Source organism: Doryrhamphus excisus, linkage group LG7 (assembly GCF_037039965.1).
Source record: "Doryrhamphus excisus strain RoL-2023G ecotype Guam linkage group LG7, RoL_Dexc_Guam_v1.1, whole genome shotgun sequence".
Classification (NCBI taxonomy): domain Eukaryota; kingdom Metazoa; phylum Chordata; class Actinopteri; order Syngnathiformes; family Syngnathidae; genus Doryrhamphus; species Doryrhamphus excisus.
The window spans coordinates 12058504-12077751 of NC_136363.1; the positions used below are offsets into that span (position 1 = coordinate 12058504).

The following is a 19248-nucleotide window of genomic DNA, read 5'->3' on the forward strand; positions in this document are numbered from 1 at the left end:
GAGGCAGGGTGGCCAGCCAATCACAGGGCACATATAGACAAACAACCATTCACACTCACATTCATACCTATGGACAATTTGGAGTGGCCAATTAACCTAGCAAGTTTTTGGAATGTGGGAGGAAACCGGAGTACCCGGAGAAAACCCACGCATGCACGGGGAGACCGCCATGCCGCCCGGCCCACAGCTCATTTTTTTAAATTTAGACAACTACTGTGTCACCTTGGTCCAGTGCTGTGCAAAAGTATTGGGTCACCATTGGATCGGTTTAACAAAGCAATAATGACCAGATGGACGTACAAGGGTACCTCAAGTTCATCAGTAATGCCTCGTTTATCACGGTTAATTGGGTCCAGACCTGACGTGATAAGTGAATGTACGTAAAGCAGGATTCCTCCGTTATGAACCAAATATTTTCATGTAGAAAACCTTTCATGACCTTCTACATACGCCTTGTAACTTTATTAGAGGCTTCTAGACATGAAATAACAGCCCTATAGTCCCCTTTACACTCCCATTACCCGACATAGGAGATATACTAACAAAAGATAAGACATAAATAAGACATAACATAGACTCACACGTTTTTTTTTTGTGACCGAGACTACATAACAACAAAGTCTTAGACGTCAGCGTGATGAACACAGTCAATTGTTGTGTCCGCGCTGTCGCCTAGCAACACAACAAGCGGCCCAAACTTCAACATGTGGCTCAAAGGTGACCTTGAAGCTGCAACATGCCGACACACACACAGAAGATAAAACAAAAACCAACACAAGTGCGCTTGCAGGAATGTTCTGGAGGTCAAAGCAGGTTGATTAAAAAATGGAGCATCTCCACTCTCGACCAATCAAACTGATGGAGGACAGACTCCTTATCTCCCATTGGCTGCCAGGGAGTAGCTTATCTCGTTCAAACACTCACTCATTCAAACACACACACACACACACACACACACACAGAGACAGCAGCCATGAAGAAAAAGTGATTATTAACCAGTGACTTTAAATCCTCTTGTGGGTTGTCGTATAGAGCGACAACACTTCATTTCCATATTGATTATCCTACATTTGCATTTATATCATCAGGTTTTTTAATTCTATACGCTTAAATATCACACAACCTTATGATGAAGATGATTGAGATTGTTTTGTGTCGGCTTGACTCCTTCTGACTTCCTGTTGACTTACAGGAAGCTGTTGGCTCAGCCGAGGAAGAGGAGGTAGGGAATGGAGATGGGGGGGAAGAAGAGTATAAAGTGGAGGAGAATGAAGAGCGGGAGGGAGAAGACGAAGAGGATGATTAGAAGGAAGAGAAGGATGAAGAAGAGGAGGAAGACACCCAGGACGTAGACAAGGAGGAAGCGATGAATGAGCGATGAAGAGAAGAGAAGGTGGAGGAGGGTGAAAGGAAGGGAGAGGGAGGAGGAAGAAGAGGGGAATAAATAGGAAGAAGAGAAGAAGAAAAGGGACCAAGAGAGAGGAAGAGAAGGCGGAAGATAAGAATGAAGAGGAGGAGGAAGGTGATGGCACATGTTGTCATTTAGCACACCAACACAAACAGACGCCACACCTGGAGTTGAGGGGCATGCGGCAGGGCACCGAGTCCCGGATGCAGGAGCTGGTACCCGGGTCGGCCGGCTCCACGATGACGAAGGGCCTCTCCTCCAGCGTGACCACGCGCAGGTGCTGGGCGTCGTCCAGCGGTTTCAGAAAGGAGCCGTAACGCGACCATGGGTGGTAACGCAGTCGCAGGTGGCCGTTCTCCCACGAGCCCACCTGTACGCACACACACACGTGTTGGCACAGATGCAAATACTGCAGCAGTAATGGCTAGCATTAGCATAGCCTCTTAGCATAGCCCACTGCTCTGCTTTTTGCTGACTTTGTGAAAAGTGACGCATGAAGCAAAATGAGAATATGAGTTATGATGATAGCATGATGTCATGCTATCATCTTGTTCCTCTCTACTTCCTCTACGGAGACAGGGAATGACAGGCTTCCTGGCTGGGGGGGCAAACAACTCTTATTTGCATCATCACCTCCTGTCAACACAGACACACACACACACACACACACACCCTAATACAAAAATGTCCAAACTGTTTCTTCAGAGGATGCAGGAAGCATTTTGATATTTTTAATTGTGTGTGTATAAAATATACAGGTACATATATACATATATATGTATATATATGTATATATATGTATATATATGTATACGTATATATGTATATATACGTATATATATAGTATATATATATACATACATACATATGTATATACACATAACATACACATACATATACACACACATATATACATACATACACACGTATGTGTGTATATATGTATGTATATATACATATACATATTCATACATACACATACATACATACATATATACACACACATACATAAATATACACATACATACATACACATACATACATATATACACATACGTACATACATACACATAGTATATATACACATATATACATACACATAGTATATATACACATATATACATACACATACATACACACATATACATACATACATACATACATACATACACATAGTATATATACACATATATACATACACACACACACACATATACATACATATATATACACACACACACATATATATATCTACTATATATATCTATATATTTTATATACACATACACATACACATATGGGTGTCCCAACTAACCAGTGGTTTTTAGACACGAGCTGTCTATCGGCTGATGTTTTTGCTTTGAATTGCTAGCTAAAATTTGGGTTAGGAGCTGCTAGTTATGGACAGGTATATTGTTATTATTAATATCAGCTTTTCCTCATGACGTTATGCCTTTTTGCACTTCTTAAAAATAGTTTTTTTTAATGTATTTCAGTCATTTCCCTTCGAGAATGCACCTATAAAAAAACAAGCTGCTAGCCGCAAACGGCCCCGGAGCTGCAATTTGGACGCCCCTGCTGTAATGCAACAACAAGCTATGATGTTAATTTAAAAATGCGTTTTGTTTATTAGAGACAGCTGGAACCTGACTGAAGTGCGGGGGGTGGAGGGGGTGAGGGGGTGAGGGGGTGTCACTTCCCATCATGCATTGTGGGAACAGATGTCTCCAGCATGTGAGCAAACAGGAGCTCCCCCTTACACATAAAAAAAAACCTCTCGCAGAGAGCGAGGCCACATTGATAAATATTCATTGTGGGTGTTCTAATAGATGAGCGGGCGCACGCTGCATTGCTCAGACTTCATCTCCCATTAATAACACTTTTTACACTTGAATGAATACACCGTTGCATGTTGTTGCGAGGCGGGGGCTCCAAACACCGACCGGGGAGCAGGAAACCTCAAGCAGATGAAATCATGAAATAATCAAATAATTAGAAGCTGACTTTCTCTCCTTTCAAGCGCAACTTGTTGGAGACGTGAGAAAGACAAGCCCCCCCCCAGGCGGGATTGAGTGCGAAAGGTGGAGCAATAACAGCCGGGATTTGTCTCCCATCTGAGGCCGCCGTCCTAATTATTGGATGTAGCGAGCAGATAAGCTGCACAATTTAATAAAGCAGCGAGGCTGTGATGTTGTTACACGCCCGTCCAATAAACCAATCACCTGCAACGCATTTTGTCTGCCGCCCTGGAAGAAATCATTCCTAAATCAATTTCTACATTTAAAAAAAATGCAAAAAAAACGATCAAAATACAATCAGAATCTCGATTCAGGTCAACGCCGCTGCCCCGATTCTACACAGGCTGTCAATCGTCAACTCGTGGGAGGAGCCTCGCCAATTAAGCGGCAAAAATGAGGAACTTGAACTTGACTTATCACTCTGCTCCAGCAGGGTTGACTCATCCCTCCCCAAGCACGGCACGGTGGTCGAGTGGTTAGCGCGCAGACCTGACAGTTCAGAGACCAGGGTTCAATTCCACCCCCGACCATCTCTGTGTGGAGTTTGCATGTTCTCCCCGTGCGGGTACGTGTGGGTTTTCTCCGGGTACTCCGGTTTCCTCCCACATTCCAAAAACATGCTAGGTTAATTGGCCACTCCAAATTGTCCATAGGTATGAATGTGAGTGTGAATGGTTGTTTGTCTATATGTGTCATTATATACAGTAAAGTCTCGTTATATCGATATTGTCGGGAGTCGGAAAAAATATCGATATAACCGGACTGTCGATATATCCGATCCTGCGCCGAACTGCATTAAGAGTGGGCAATAATGCACTCGACATTGTTCTATAGTATAGAACAGGGGTGGGCAAACTACGTCCACATCCGGCCCGCCAAGTGTTTGAATACGGCCCGCCCAATCTTTCCAAAGTATTTCATTTAAACTCAACATACAACCTGGCATCATGGCCTGAGCCTGAATCGGTGTGTGTGCTGTGCTCTGGTGGTGGAAGTGTGAAAAATAAAGTTAACTGGAAGCAGCCGTTCGCCGTGTTCTTTTTTGGTATTGAAGTCCTTAAGCAAAGATTGATTTAAGCTGCTTTTGTATCGTATATAAGCAGACCAAATTGGCTGGCGGGAGATGAAAAGGGCATCGTAGTAACCGGATTATCATAATAACCGGGTACCGTACGGAACTAATTATATCATAAAAGACTAGAAATTTGCCGGGAAATGAAAATAGTATCGTAATAAGCAGTACTTCGATATAACCGATATCGATATAATGAGACTTTACTGTATATCCTGACCAGTCCAGTCCCGCCTCTTGCCCAAAGACAGCTGGGATAGGCTCCAGCACCCTAGTCAGCCTTGTGAGGAAAAAGCGGTAGAAAATGAATGAATGAATGAATGGTTGACTAAAGTCCGCCACCATTCTTGTGATTATCTCTTCCCATTTCCGGGATGTAACAAAAACAATTAAAGGTATAAAATGAGGAATATATGCTCCAATAAGGCACGGGGATCATAAAAGATGATTAAGTGCAATACGACTTCCAGTGCAATCAAGAGCGGGTGGCAAAGTAATAAAGAGGCACATAAAAAGAGGAGAAGGTCGTTACACGCACAAAGATGAACGAAAGACGGCGACGAGGTAAAAATAAGTGAACTTTGCTCGGCAATCAAACGGTGAAATTTGAATTTGGACGGTCTGCTAACATTTCCTAGGATGAGAGTCTCGCTCGGAGGCACAAGCGGCAGAAAGAGTGAGGTCGTAAGGAGGGGGGGGGGGGGGCAGGGGGGTCGGCTGGTTTGATCATTCATGTTGACAGACGGGCAGAGGTTAGCGCCAAAATAACATCAGCTCAGTCAAACAAAGGTTCCTCTCTGATTGGACCACATGAGGTCAACTGAACTTGACTCTTGTCTCAGGTTGAGCGTGTCCTACTTCAGACCAAAGCAGTGGAGCGCTGATGCCACTGAATGTGCTTTTTCTTTGAGTCTTTGAACACAGGAAGTGAACAAACCATTAGTAACTGATGCACTGCCAAGGTGAACGATTTAATAAGCTTGGGCGGAAAAACAACAACACGGAAACGGAAGATAATGCGAGTCTTGACTGAAATCCGCCATGCATGTAAACGTGGTCCTAGCTTGGAGTGTCGACCTTGACGGAGAGAAAACTAAACGAGGCAGACAAGGCTCAACGTGTGTGTGTGTGTGTGTGTGTGTGTGTGTGTGTGTGTGTGTGGAGGAGATGCCGGAGGACAAACAGCAAGGTGAATCACGCGCTCGGCTAATTAGCACTGACCTCCTCCCAGCCCCGCCCATTGTTGTAGGAGATGACGTCGAGCAGCGGGTTTGACAGGTATCCGTCATTGTTGAAGGAGTAGTCCCGCCCCCCGATGGATATGTTGGTGAAATACCTGCTGGGCAGACGGAGAGCACAGGCAAAAAACAAGTCACCAGAAAAGTTCTGCAAGCCAGCCTAAAAAAGTTTCAACTCATGAAAAAGTTGGAAGAATAAACACAAGAATTGAATTAGCAATAACTTTAAAACTTTAACATCACGTTTCGTTTTCCATTCAACACAAACCGGACCTGCGGCGGCACAGTGGTTGAGTGGTTAGCACGCAGACCTCACAGCAAGGAGACCAGGGTTCAATTCCACCTTCGGCCATCTCTGTGTGGAGTTTGCATGTTCTCCCCGTGCATGCGTGGGTTTTCTCCGGGTAATCCTCCCACATTCCAAAAATTGTCCATAGGTATGTGAGTGTGAATGGTTGTTGTCTATATGTGCCCTGTGATTGGTTGGCCACCAGTCCAGGGTGTACCCTGCCTCTCGCCCAAAGACAGCTGGGATAGGCTCCAGCTGGGATAGGCTCCAGCACCCCGCGACCCTCATGATGAAAAAGCGATAGAAAATGAATGAATGAATTAACAAATCCGGACCCGGATTGATCGCCCCCTAGGGACCTGTGACCGAGCTGCAGCTTGTTACAGTCACTTCATTAGGTCATCGATTGGTTGCTTCCAAGCGTCACCTGTGGATGCTCACTTAGTTTGTAAGCTAGCCAAGTGTCATCTTTGTTTGTTAGCATGCGGGTTCACATGCATATGTAACAGTAGCATATGTAACTGTAGCATATGTAACAGTAGCATATGTAACTGTAGCATCCTGTGCCAACACCTCCCCACTGAATGAGAGCTAAGTCAAGCATTGCTAGCCAACGAGCTAAAATGTCCTGGCTGTCCGGCGTGTTACACAGCATAATATTACCCCTTGCACACAATGGGTCTCAAACCCACAACCGTACATTGCAACACAGAATGACACCGAATAAGTCGAGCGGCGCCAGCCAATCAGCCTACAAGGCTGTCAAGCCACTATCCAGCGCAGCTCTTAGGGCACCGAGGAGTGAGGTTTACACAATGTACTACCCCACAACCGCACGAGCTGGCATCTGTTACACACGCACACACACACACATACACACAGGATACCAGAAGCTGCCATGTTGAAATGACTGCTAGAGTGAGATTTGTGTTTGAACACAAGCAAGAAGCGAAGGTTTAGTTAGAGACTTAGTAAAAAAAAACAAAAGACGCTGATGTTGTTTCAGTCGTGGTACACGAAGACAATCAGTCAGTAATTAAATAGGATGAGGAGGAAGATCAAACAAAGACAACACTGGCGATGGCGAGGGGCGGGGGGATCCTTTTCTCTTGACATGCCAGCAAAGTGCTTGTGCAGACGAAATGAAGAAGACAATTGTCCAACATGCAGCGCCATCCTTTTGTGCAATCATGGCAAGGAAGGAAGGAAGGAAGGAAGAAGATGGATAGTGGTAAACATGTGCAGACAAAGAGTCGCGGGGCTGACACTGTGCTCCTCTCTGTTCCACTCCATCCGCCTTAAAAGCACCGCAGAGAAAAGATCGTAATGAAAGAAAAGTGACTAGAAAGCCACCGGGAGTGAAAAAATGATGAGTCACGCTCCAAAGAAGAGTGCAGTTCTTTAATTGGTCAATTGGTCATTTTTAGGGCGGCACTTTGGTCTAGTGGTTAGCGCGCAGACCAGGGTTCAATTCCACCCTCGGCCATCTCTGTGTGGAGTTTGCATGTTCTCCCCGTGCATGCGTGGGTTTTCTCCAAGTACTCCGGTTTCCTCCCACATTCCAAAAACATGCTAGGTTAATTGGCCACTCCAAATTGTCCATAGGTATGAATGTGAGTGTGAATGGTTGTTTGTCTATATGTGCCCTGTGATTGGCTGGCCACCAGTCCAGGGTGTACCCCGCCTCTCGCACAAAGACAGCTGGGATAGGCTCCAGCACCCCCGCGACCCTTGTGAGGAAAAAGCGATAGAAAATGAATGAATGAATGAATGAATGAATGAATGAATGGTCATTTTTATTTGCTAACAACATTCATGTTGCGGACCAATGCTGAGGGGACTTGTGTCTCGCTGAGATGGACAATGAAGGTGCAGGAGTCGACCGTAGTGGTCCAGCGCTTCTAGCTAACAACAAGCAAAGGAAAATGCTCTAACTTATTGAAAAGAAACTGGCAGAATGCTGACGCGGGAGCATGGAGGCAGACTAGTGTCTTTGGTGTTGATTTGTAAATCTGACAGGAGAACAGACGAGAGAGGAGCCGCTGCTGGCTATCACCAGCAACACTACTGAAGCCACGAAGCCACGACGCGAAAGTGCTTTTATTGTTGTTTTTCCTGATCCCGTCTGCTTTGGCCGTTTGTGTTTTGCAGACAGTTTTGCCTAGTAAATGGGGGCGGAGAAACAAGGCAGACGGATGCAATCGACAATTGACACCATTCATCAGGGGTCTCAAACACGTGGCCGGCGGGCCAAATGTGGCCCGCAGGACACTAGTTTGAGGCCCCCGCCTTGATATGAAAGTTTAATGTTAGTGCGGCCCGCGCAAGTTTGATATGGATGCTGTATGGTATCATGTACCCAGAAAAAATTATTATGTTTGATTAATGTTCATGTTAAAGGTTAAAGGTTAAATAACTGTTAATAGTTATCCTCCCTATCCGTGTGGAAGTGGTAAGTTTTTGGCGATTTAAGTTTAAAGGAAATAACTTGAAGGCTACCGTTCCCTTCCCCCTGGCCATCAGACTGCTGAATGCCAAATAAGCCCCTCTACCTTTACTTACATTATTATTATTTATTTAAATTATTTAAATTATTTGGGCAATTTACTGTTCACGCTGCACTTTACATTATGTTGTTCATATTTGGTGTCTATTCTATCTATTTATTATCCACATTATTATTATTATTATTATTATTTATTACTTATCTTTTTTTGTGTCTGTTATTATATGGGAGCCAGGCAACGACATTTCGTTGACAATTTCACTACTGTGTTTTTGTGCAATGACAATAAAGGGAGTCTATCTATCTACCTATCTAGCTCTCGAGTTTGCGAGTTAGCATGTGTCTCAAGACCCTGCAGTTGCGCAATATGTTGTAAATAAAAAGAGTATAAATGTGACTATAGTCGTGTTTTGTCATGTCTACAGGGCTCTAATAATGCTTTGTTCATTTTAATCTGAAAAAAATCATTTGTCTACCCACCAACTATATGTGGTTTATTAAGTTTTTATTATTTGCTGTTTTATTATTATTATTATATTTATTTATTACTGATTGATTGATTTTCTTTATTCTTGATTTGTTTATTTATTTTTCATCTTATTTTGTGCAGAAAAATATAAATTAAGATATTTGAGAACAGTGGAATGTTTTATCAGAGCTTTTATTGTAGAAAATCGGAAACCAAAGCACTGAAAAAGTTTGTATATTTTTCTGTTTTGAATAAATGCATTTTGGGTTTTTTTGGAAAACCTGATGCGGCCCAGCCTTGCCTAGACCCTAGCTCCAGTGGCCCCCTGCCATTCATAATCTCTGCATCCTCACCAGGAAGACACTGGATTATTCCTCACATGGTTTCAACGTGGTTCTTCAGTCTGTGCCATGGGGCGAAGCGACAAGGCAGGTAGAAATAACAAGTAGCCAGTGAAGCAGACACTAGCAGCCAACACACTTTATGCAAGTGTGATAATGGACAGGCAGACACAAGCACAACCTGGAGAGCAAAGACGTAGGCAGATGAGGAGAAGAACACTTAAGACGCTCCCCCTGTGACGGCTACGAAAAGCTGACACTCACGCTACTTCATCCACATTTTCATGCTAGAAGAAACGGCTAAGGTGACAACTTCACTTCATCTATGACCATAGACGATAAAATATATTCTTCACTTTATAAAGCGGGGGCTGGAAATCAAATTTGAGCGTTTTGAGTGCAACATCCGGATACTGACGGTGCACTCCAACCACAAAGTTCAAGACCAATAATGGTACCAATATCTCTTGAAATCTACTTTTAGATTTAGTAACTGCCGTTTGTGCACATCGAGAGGTAAGACGGACTGGAACAAACATTCACAGGCAGAACACAAAAGGAGCGTTTGATCTGCTCACCCTTGCCTCATTGGAGCGTTGTCGCTTGTCTGAGCCATTTTTAATGTTATCGGATTGATGATGTCGTAATTCTCTCATTTATGGTGCACCCCTACTAGGAACCTTTGGCATCATTTTCTGATGCAAAGAGTTATGACAGCAGCAAAAAACATATTAATTTCAATATTAATCAACACAAACAAAATGTCAATTTTTTTCTCATCTAAATACAGAAACAATCGCAGTCATCTGAAATAAGACAAGTTTCTTCTTTCATGCAAGACCAGACATGAAATTGCTGATTGTTTTATTTGTTATCGTTAATGCGCTGCTCATATGGATTGTGTGTGTGTGTGTGTGTGTACGTGAGACATCAGTCAGCTTCTTTCCATCCAAGATTTCTGTGTCACCATGACAACTTCTTTAAAAGTCTAACACAGAACGAGAGAGCAGCCTGGGGGAGGGGGGGGAAGCGGGACCAGAAGGCGTTGTGATGGAGACAAAACAGGAGGTGGTGGGGGTGGTTGTGTTTAAATGATCTACAAGCATTTTAGACTGCTCTCCCATGTAGTCCAATGTGAAACGACAAAGATAAAGTATTCCAACGCTTCATTCCCACCCTGGAGAGAGATTGTCACGTGACAAGATTGTCAGACCTTTAACTGAGCGCCAAATGTCGCATGACGCATTCAAGAGGCGACGAAGAGACAAACGAGGCGAACAATCTCCTCTAATCTTGGCGGCTTGAACCGCGTGTCCATGCGATGATGTCACTGTGTTGTTTACCCAGATGATCCTGTGCTGCCCTTAAGGCAATTTTCCAAATAAATAAGTTAATGGGTTTGAATAAGCAATGCTAAGCGTGTGTATTTTGCTAGAAGTGATTAAAAGTTGTTTAGATAAGTAATTCATGGTTTATACAAATTTGTATTAAAAAAAATTATCGCTGGGGTCCACTTCCGGTTTTCGGGGATGCGCTTCCGGTTCACTTCCGGATATCGCCGGGGAGGGGATCGCTCGGTGGAGACTGCACGGGAACGTGGTATGTGCCATCTACGTTGAGTTGTCACGCAGGAATGCCGTGAGTTTGACTGTATTGTGGTTTATTTGGATATATTTGGATATATTTGGATATTGTTTGGTGTTATTGATTGGGCTTGGGGCATTTGATTGTGTAGCAGCCGCTCAAGATGTTAAGATGCACTTTTTGTGTTGCAGTTTTCATCACACACACACACACACATATCTATAAAGGAAGACAATTAAACATTGCAGTGGAACTCCAGGGTCTTCGTTTGTGGTTTAGCTTGATGTCACCAACATCCTTGTTGAAAACACTACAGATCCCCTCCACGCACACACGTCACATCAGGGCTGTGTTACAAATGGAATACATAATAAAATATAATACCTATATAGATATCCGACCGTATTCTTTTTAGTTTTGGCTCAGTTGGCCTGTTCTATTCACAGCGATGACAGCGGAGGTGCAGTAGTGCGTACCCCACCTTTGAGAACTTGTAGTCAGAATTCGTGTCAGGGCTTCTGTCGGCCGAACTTCGTCAAAACAACATCAGCAAACTCAACTATCAAAAATCACGTAAACAGTACAGCTAACTGCCAGGTGATTGATTCTCTGATAGTGACGGTAATAACTCAGCAGTGTTGTGGTCTTAATTAGACGTAAAGAAAAACTAAATACGTATAGAGACATACATTCATCTGACGAAAAGATGACTGACAGCTCGTCTCTCTCGGCCCAAACGCCTTCAGAGCGAGGAGGGTCACGCTTGCGTCAAGCTCCACCTCATCTCCATCAGTTTGATTAGTCAGGCCTGACAGCAACACTTAGCATGGCGGCCGTCTCAGCTGAAAAACATCCACGATGTACATGCACCACGCTCGTGAAGGGGTGGGTGGCCATCTTGGGGAGAGTGCACACTGCCGCATGGAGGGGTGGCGGGGGCGGCGAGTGCGATGCTGCGATAAAACCACGAGGGTAGAAGATGAACGAGGAGCACGGGGAGAAAAGCAGAATGCGCCTCAACGTGCAGAACGAGGATGAAGCAAAAAGAAATAAATAAAAACCCAGAGTCCAGATAAGCACCCGCATTGTTCATCCATCCTCCTGTCCCACCTGAGCCTGACTCCGCCTCCTCCCTTTCATCATCTCCTCTCTTTTTCATTTGGGCTCATTCCATCCCGCCAATTTCCTCTTCACTCCCCCTCGCCTGTGTCCCACAGTGGTTGTCATGGCGACAGCCTCTGCTTGGCATTACAAGTGTTGTCGCTCGCAGCATTGTGGCTGACGGACGGCGGGTACGAGCGCGGACGCCACAGGTGATCCCGAGTCCTTTAGAAAGACCGTGGATGCACGTTCGTGCGGGTGGGCACATGATGAGAGAGAGGGAGGGGCAATTTGAGGATAACGAGAGCCGCCAGGCATCAAACAGCATTGACTGGAATGCAATGTTGCTTGCAGGGCTCCATTTGCATGTTGATAAGCTGCCATTAGACACCGACTGCCATTAGTGCACCCATGTGACGGCCGCCATTAGCGCGCCGTGGAGAAGCGTGGCGGCGAGGGAGCTTCTGACAGCTTTCACAACAACGACACCAGCAGGCGGCAGGCCCAGCGAGGCGCCGCTTGTGACAGCTGGCCATTTAGCATGCGGCTAACACGGCACATCAGGGACGGCGGCGAAATATGTCGCCACGAGAGACCAGACATCAAGTTGTTGGTTTTGAAAATATCAATCCTCTGTTACTATGACAACAACGCACAGTGGGGCATAGGAAGCATTTGACCCCATGCTGATTTTATAGGTTTAGGAAACGAAGACGGTTTTTTTTTTTCTGGAAAAGCCTTCTCTCACCGATGCCGTCTGATGGTTATTGGACTGCATTCGCCACCAATAACGACCTTCATTTGGGCCCAGGATGGCCCCGTGTCTTCACAGCCAACCGTTTCAAATGACCGTCGTACTGCGTCCAACCTGAGCAGCAACGACACGATGCGAGAGGCCTAGCTTATGCAGCTCAACGATGATTTCACCCTTTTCCTATTAATGACCTTGCCTTGCCTATACTGCACACACACACACACACACACACATTGTGTATGTTCATACCTTAGTGAAGGGGTTAAATACTACAGCTGAGGTAAAGACATGTTTGAGAGGTCAGGGCAGAAGACAACCATGAACGGCAGATTATGATGACGGGTCACGGAGCAAACATGGAGATCAATCCAATCTTTACGCTCCTTTAGCTCCTGTGGTCGTCGTCCATGTGAGGTGAACATTAAGACAACCTGATCCTCTTCTACTTCTTTCCTTTTTCTTGCTCCCCGAGCGCATCCGTGCATTTAGTGTCTGGATCCAATTACCCAATTGCCATGCAAAACCATGAATCAGATGCGGGGAGATGGGCTGGAGAGCAAAGTGGATGGATGGATGGAGAGAGCAGCAGGTAGAGCGAGGGGATGAGGGGACGAGGGGACAAGGGGGGGCGCTTGATTCAATAAGCGGGAATGAAAAATGAGCAAGACGACGAAGAAGTGGAGGACACCGCGCAAATGAAAAATGGCTGCAGAAAAACACACAGAGTGACGGACGCTGACTGTTTAGTGTGCTTTTCTTGTCTTCAGACATTCAGGGATGTTTGTTTTACGTTTCTCTGTTGTCCTCACTGGTGACAGCGTTGTCAAGCTCAGGACAAGGTTGTGTTTTTTTTTTTATTATTCCTGTTGTTAAAATTCACAGAAAGACTTTTCAGGGAATCTCTTTCAAACAGAAGCAAAACTTTGACCCGCTTGATGGGACTCGACCCGGGAGCCTCGTTAGCTCGTGGGATGAATAACGCATGACGACGCTGTGAGACAGTGACTCTTGAATGAAGGACGGCGGGACAAAGGGTTCAGCGTCGGATGGAGTCGGCGAACAAAAACTGCCCGAAAGGAGGCGGCGAGCGAGAAAAAAACGGGAAGGTGCCGAGATTAGCTTTATTGAACGGCGGAGCAGCTTTTTGCTGCCTTTGTGAAGAAAAAGGGACTAAATCAAGCCGCATTGTGTGGGTCACATGACATTTTAATCATAGCGATGATGTCACAGGAAGATTGGCCATATCATTGGAGCGTTGGAGCGGATCAATCAGCTGTGACCTGATATGACGATGACGCTAACATCACAATGGACGTTCAAGTATGTCCAAGGACGTACAAGGATGTCCAAGGATGTCCAAGGACATCCAAACATGTCCATGGATGTCCAAGGATGTTCAAGGACGTCCAAGGAATGTCCAAGGACATCCAAATATGTCCATGGACGTCCAAGGATGTACAAGGACGTACAAGGACGTACATGGATGTCCAAGGATGTCCAAGGAATGTCCAAGGACGTCCAAATATGTCCATGGACGTCCAAGGATGTTCAAGGACGTACAAGGATGTCCATGGATGTCCAAGGACATCCAAGGAATGTCCAAGGACGTCCAAATATGTCCATGGACATCCAAGGATGTCCAAGGACGTACAAGGATGTCCACGGATGTCCAAGGACATCCAAATATGTCCATGGATGTCCAAGGATGTTCAAGGACATACAAGGATGTCCAAGGACATACAAGGATGTCCAAGGACGTCCAAGGAATGTCCAAGGACGTACAAATATGTCCATGAACGTCCAAGGATGTTCAAGGACGTACAAGGATGTCCATGGATGTCCAAGGACGTCCAAGGAATGTCCAAGGACATCCAAATATGTCCATGGACGTCCAAGGATGTCCAAGGATGTCCAAGGACATACAAGGATGTCCAAGGATGTCCAAAGATGTCCAAGGACGTCCAAGAACCAATGCCGCAGGTACAAACAGACACGGAAAGAGCTCCCTTCTCTGATTTGTAAACATTAGTGCCTCTTTCTGGGCTGAAGCAGTCCAACCTTTGGCGGAGGCCAATTGGAGCCCTGTAGGACCATCACTAACACACAAATGACTCCCAAATGCTCTTTTCTCGCTCGCAAGGTTATGTTTTGATGGAAAAGGAAGGAAAGGATGGATGACATCCAGGAGATGTAAGGGAGGAAATAATAAACACACACATGCGGGCGACAGATGGGAGGCGGTTCAGAGCAGACATGTTAACGAGCGGCAAGGGACGTCGTGAGCGCGTCGCTCCGTCTCCTCGGTGAGACGATGTCATAGGCGGAGATTAACTTTTGTGCTGGAACGTAAATTGTTTTAAAGAAACATTAAGGTGAAATAGGCTGTTCTTCAGCTGATCAAAAGCCAAAATGTTAGAAAAAATGTGGATTGAATTTGATTTAGTGTCAGGTTTTCACAGTCATGATCTCTCAATGTGAAAGGCAAGAAAGCTTCCTCTCTCTGAAGGCGGTGGGATTGGTGAGCTGCATAGGCGAGGCCTCTTGCATCGCCCCATTGCTGCTGAGGTTGGACGTGGTACGACAGCCATTGGCCGCCAACTTCTTCAAACACCCTGAGGGTTATGGAACATAAAAGTCAAGTGGTAGACCCCCAAAAAATGTCACCGGCCCTGAGCTGGAGGGTCCATTTGGCTGTCCGTCAAGACACGGGACGATCCTCTGCCCAAATGAAGGTTAATAATAATAATGTATAATATAATATTATATTATTAACAACAATATTATATTATATTATAATTATATATAATATATTGTAATATATTATATATAATTATAATATAATCAGGGCTCTACATTAAAAACCAAAATGACTTGCCCATAGGGAATCCTTAAGGTGAGAACTACTTGCCCGAACTTGCCCCATGGAAAATGAAAAGACATAATGATATCATGTAATTTTTTTGTGGCATCACATGAGAATCTCAAATAAATAAAATAATAAAATAAATAATACCTTACACATCGTAGTCGTAGTAAGCAGTGATATTTATAAGTTGTGCACCACAATGAAACATTATTGAATAGACACATTTGTGAACTAGTAAAGTGTTTTTAATCCAGAAAAAAAAGCTCAATGGTCAAATAATTTGTGAAGCAAAGGTGAGAAAAATACACAGAGAAATGGAAGCGCTAGATTTTGTAGCTTGTGCAAAATCAGCACTTGGTATTGGATCTAATGGGTGGTGTTTCATTGTGACCACTGCAAATTGTCACAGCAATGTGATTCACTCACCTGTGCCATCATTTGATTTGCTGCCGCTAATAAAATACTTGTTTAGGAGGCACTGGTTCATCACTTTTTGCTGTTTTCCTTCAGAATTAGACGATGTTGGCAGCGACGCCATGATGGATGTTTTCGTAGTGAAACGATCGCTGATTGGTTGATCGCGAACAACGGGTGTGGGTAAAACGCGGACTGTGGATTACGGACCGCGGTCTAAATAAACGATTCTGATTGGTCCATTGCAAGATTTGCAAGGATTGCTTTGCAAATTACCACCGGAATTACGCAGTCCGTGTTTTACCAACACCCAACAAGAACCGCTTTAAAAAAAACTCTTGGCAGTACAGCATGCCAAAGGGCACTTGCCCGACGGGAATATCACTGATTAGATTTACTTGCCCGAATTTTGTTTTAACTTGCCCCGGGCCATCGGTACACTGTTATTGTCGAGCCCTGATAATATATTCTAATATATTATATTCTATTTAATATATTACATAATATTATATTGTTGTTAATTATATAATATAGTATTATATATTAAATTGTATTATATTTTATTATTAAATAATAATTAAATATTAAATTGTATTATATTTTATTATTAAATAATAATTAAATATAATACAATTTAATATATAATATTATATTATATAATTAACAACAATATAATATTATGTAATATATTAAATAGAATATAATATATTAGAATATATTATAATTATATATTATAATTACAATATATTATACATAATTATAATATGTTTAAAGATCTCGTCTTCATGTTGTGCAGGGGCGTCAAACGTTGACAAACGGCGTTTGTTTTAAGCGCACCCCAATCCACAGTATGTCCACATGACGCTCTTTCTCCATCCTCCTCATTCTCATGCTGCATTCTGCTCAGTGGACGGGGGTCTTTATCTGCTGCTTTTATTCACTCTTGTGTTTCCCTCCAGAGAGTCCTCACTAATTGGATGTGTTCAGAGTTAAATTGCTAATGAGCGACTAGATCGGCGACCGCGGCGTGACCCGTCCGGTCCGCCATCATAACCAGCTGTGGTTACGCCTCAGCGAGGAAGAGGAAACCACACAGCACTTGTATCCTTTCATGCACACACACTGAACTTTGGCTCACCATTATCGTCATCATCATTTCACTGTATTTAATCGGCGAACATCTCCGTTCTGACCGCTCACACCGCCGCTGACTGTTGTTGAAAAGGACTAGCGATGATGGCGTTATCTTGCTGTACTACACAGCGGAGCGCACTAATATTGATGCTGCAAAACAACCCGTATTCATAAAGAAATAAGACCCCTAATGATGCTGACCCCGGATCTTCATTTTTCATCTTAGCAGCACATCCACCTCTGTGGGAACACTGCAAAGGCTTGCTGTAGCCGTCCCAATACTTTTGGCCTTTTGTTCCTTGCGGTTCCGGTAACCTCGGCGTCAGAGCGGCGAGCCAAAGCAGGCTTTTCCCGTCAGCCCCTCTGAGAGCATCGCCAAAGAGCAGCGGCCGTCAATCAAACGTGCATATCGATGCTGTCATACACTAGCCCCGCCCCACTCACCTGATTCTGTCCGCCACACGCTGGGTCTGGTTCCCATCGGTCTGGCAGTTGCCGGCGTACTGCGCCCTGCCGGCGGCCCCCTGATCCCGCCGCAGCGCCATGGCCCCGTGGGTCAGCACGGAAACGCCCTTGGCGATGCGCCTGCAGGGGGCGAGAGAGACAACAAAACGGGTTGGAGACGCCATGAAAGGTTCTAAGTGCTGAGGTTCTGGATTGTTGTGTTAACGTGATCAGTGTCATGTATATTAAGGATCGACCGATACATACCGGCCAATATCTCGGGCCGATATTTGCGTTTTTTCCCTTGTATCGGTATTGGCCGATACGCGCGTGGTTTCGCCGATGTATTTTTCCACCACATGATTTACAGTCAGGCATCCGCCTTCATCGGTCAGTGCACGAGTGAAAAACATCCTCACATCAAGACGTCTTGGTGGGGAGGGGGGTCAGCTTGGGGATGTTAACGGCATGTCCCACAAGTGTAATGATCCAGAACTCTCATTGGGCTTTCCTCTGCTACGTTATCCACTACATCACTTGCTGTGTTTGACTTGTGCGCTGATTTGAGAGGGTCGTTAGCCGCGCTGTGGCGTGAAATGGCGAGCGGGGTGGGACGGGGGAGTGGAGTGTGGGTCGGGGCGGGCCTTCTCTTTATGTGACAAACATCATAAGCATCGCTTTTAGCATCCGGGGTGGGGGAGGAGCGTCTGGGGGACCTCCAGTACAAACGCACATAAAAGAGTGCCGCAGTTGTGGTGGTCGCTAACGACAACACAAGCACATAGCTATACAGGTACAGAACAACACAACACAAATACACTGCAACACAACAACGCAGAAATATAACACAGCTATACAACACATCTTCACTGCAACAAAACTATACAAAAAAAACACCAAAGCTACACAGCAGCATGACAACATAGCTAAGCAGCTACGGAACACAATGCACGACAACACAACACAGGTATATTACACAATAGGACAGCAATACAACACCACACATGCACGGCAGACAAACACAGCAACACAACATAGCCACACAGCTATCGTAAAAAAAACAAACACAACACCGCAACATATAACACAACATGGCAACACGACTTTCCAAAGATAATAAAAGCGCTGCGTTAACATAAGCGTATGTTTTATTGCCATAGTTGTACAAATGTACTTACTGCATCATTTTATAGGTATCGCTGTACCTAATAAAGTGACCATTTTATCATTTGGACATATGTGCTGATGTTCTTTCAATGAGTCAGCAGAATTCCCCCATGAGCGAGCGCACCCCCCCCCCCCCTCCCAGTGTGTAATTGTTCAAATCAATGAGGAACTGTTCCTTTCACCTCAATCGCAGGGAACGTTGTTTTAAATTAGAGGAGATAAAACTTTAATGATCCCGGCGGTGAAATGGGGTCACACGTGAGCAGATCCATCACACCGGGACGAGCCGCTCGTAAAATGCCGTAGTGCAGGAAAAACTGTTTATTTTTACGGAGCGAAGGAGACGAGCGAGATGTTTATTTCTCACTCTGCATCATGTATTTTTAAAAGCAAGCTGTGGCTGTGCTGGCTGGCTCGCTTGTAGCGCCGCGAAGACACTCTTA

The 19248-nt window shown here is 44.6% G+C and overlaps 1 protein-coding gene across 4 annotated transcripts in view; it reads right to left on the reverse strand.

Moving 5' to 3' along the window:
• Nucleotides 1-19248, reverse strand: part of grin2da (glutamate receptor, ionotropic, N-methyl D-aspartate 2D, a) — a 99916-nt gene that overhangs the window by 23276 nt on the left and 57392 nt on the right. For 3 of the 4 annotated variants that reach the window (XM_058047668.2, XM_058047669.2, XM_058047671.2), the window contains 3 exons: nt 17639-17779; nt 5720-5837; nt 1573-1778 (listed from right to left, as the gene is read on the reverse strand). In XM_058047668.2, coding sequence (XP_057903651.2) covers nt 1573-1778; nt 5720-5837; nt 17639-17779 — 465 coding nt within the window. The remainder of the gene's footprint in view (nt 1-1572; nt 1779-5719; nt 5838-17638; nt 17780-19248) is intronic. The other variant, XM_058047670.2, reaches the window with a different exon arrangement.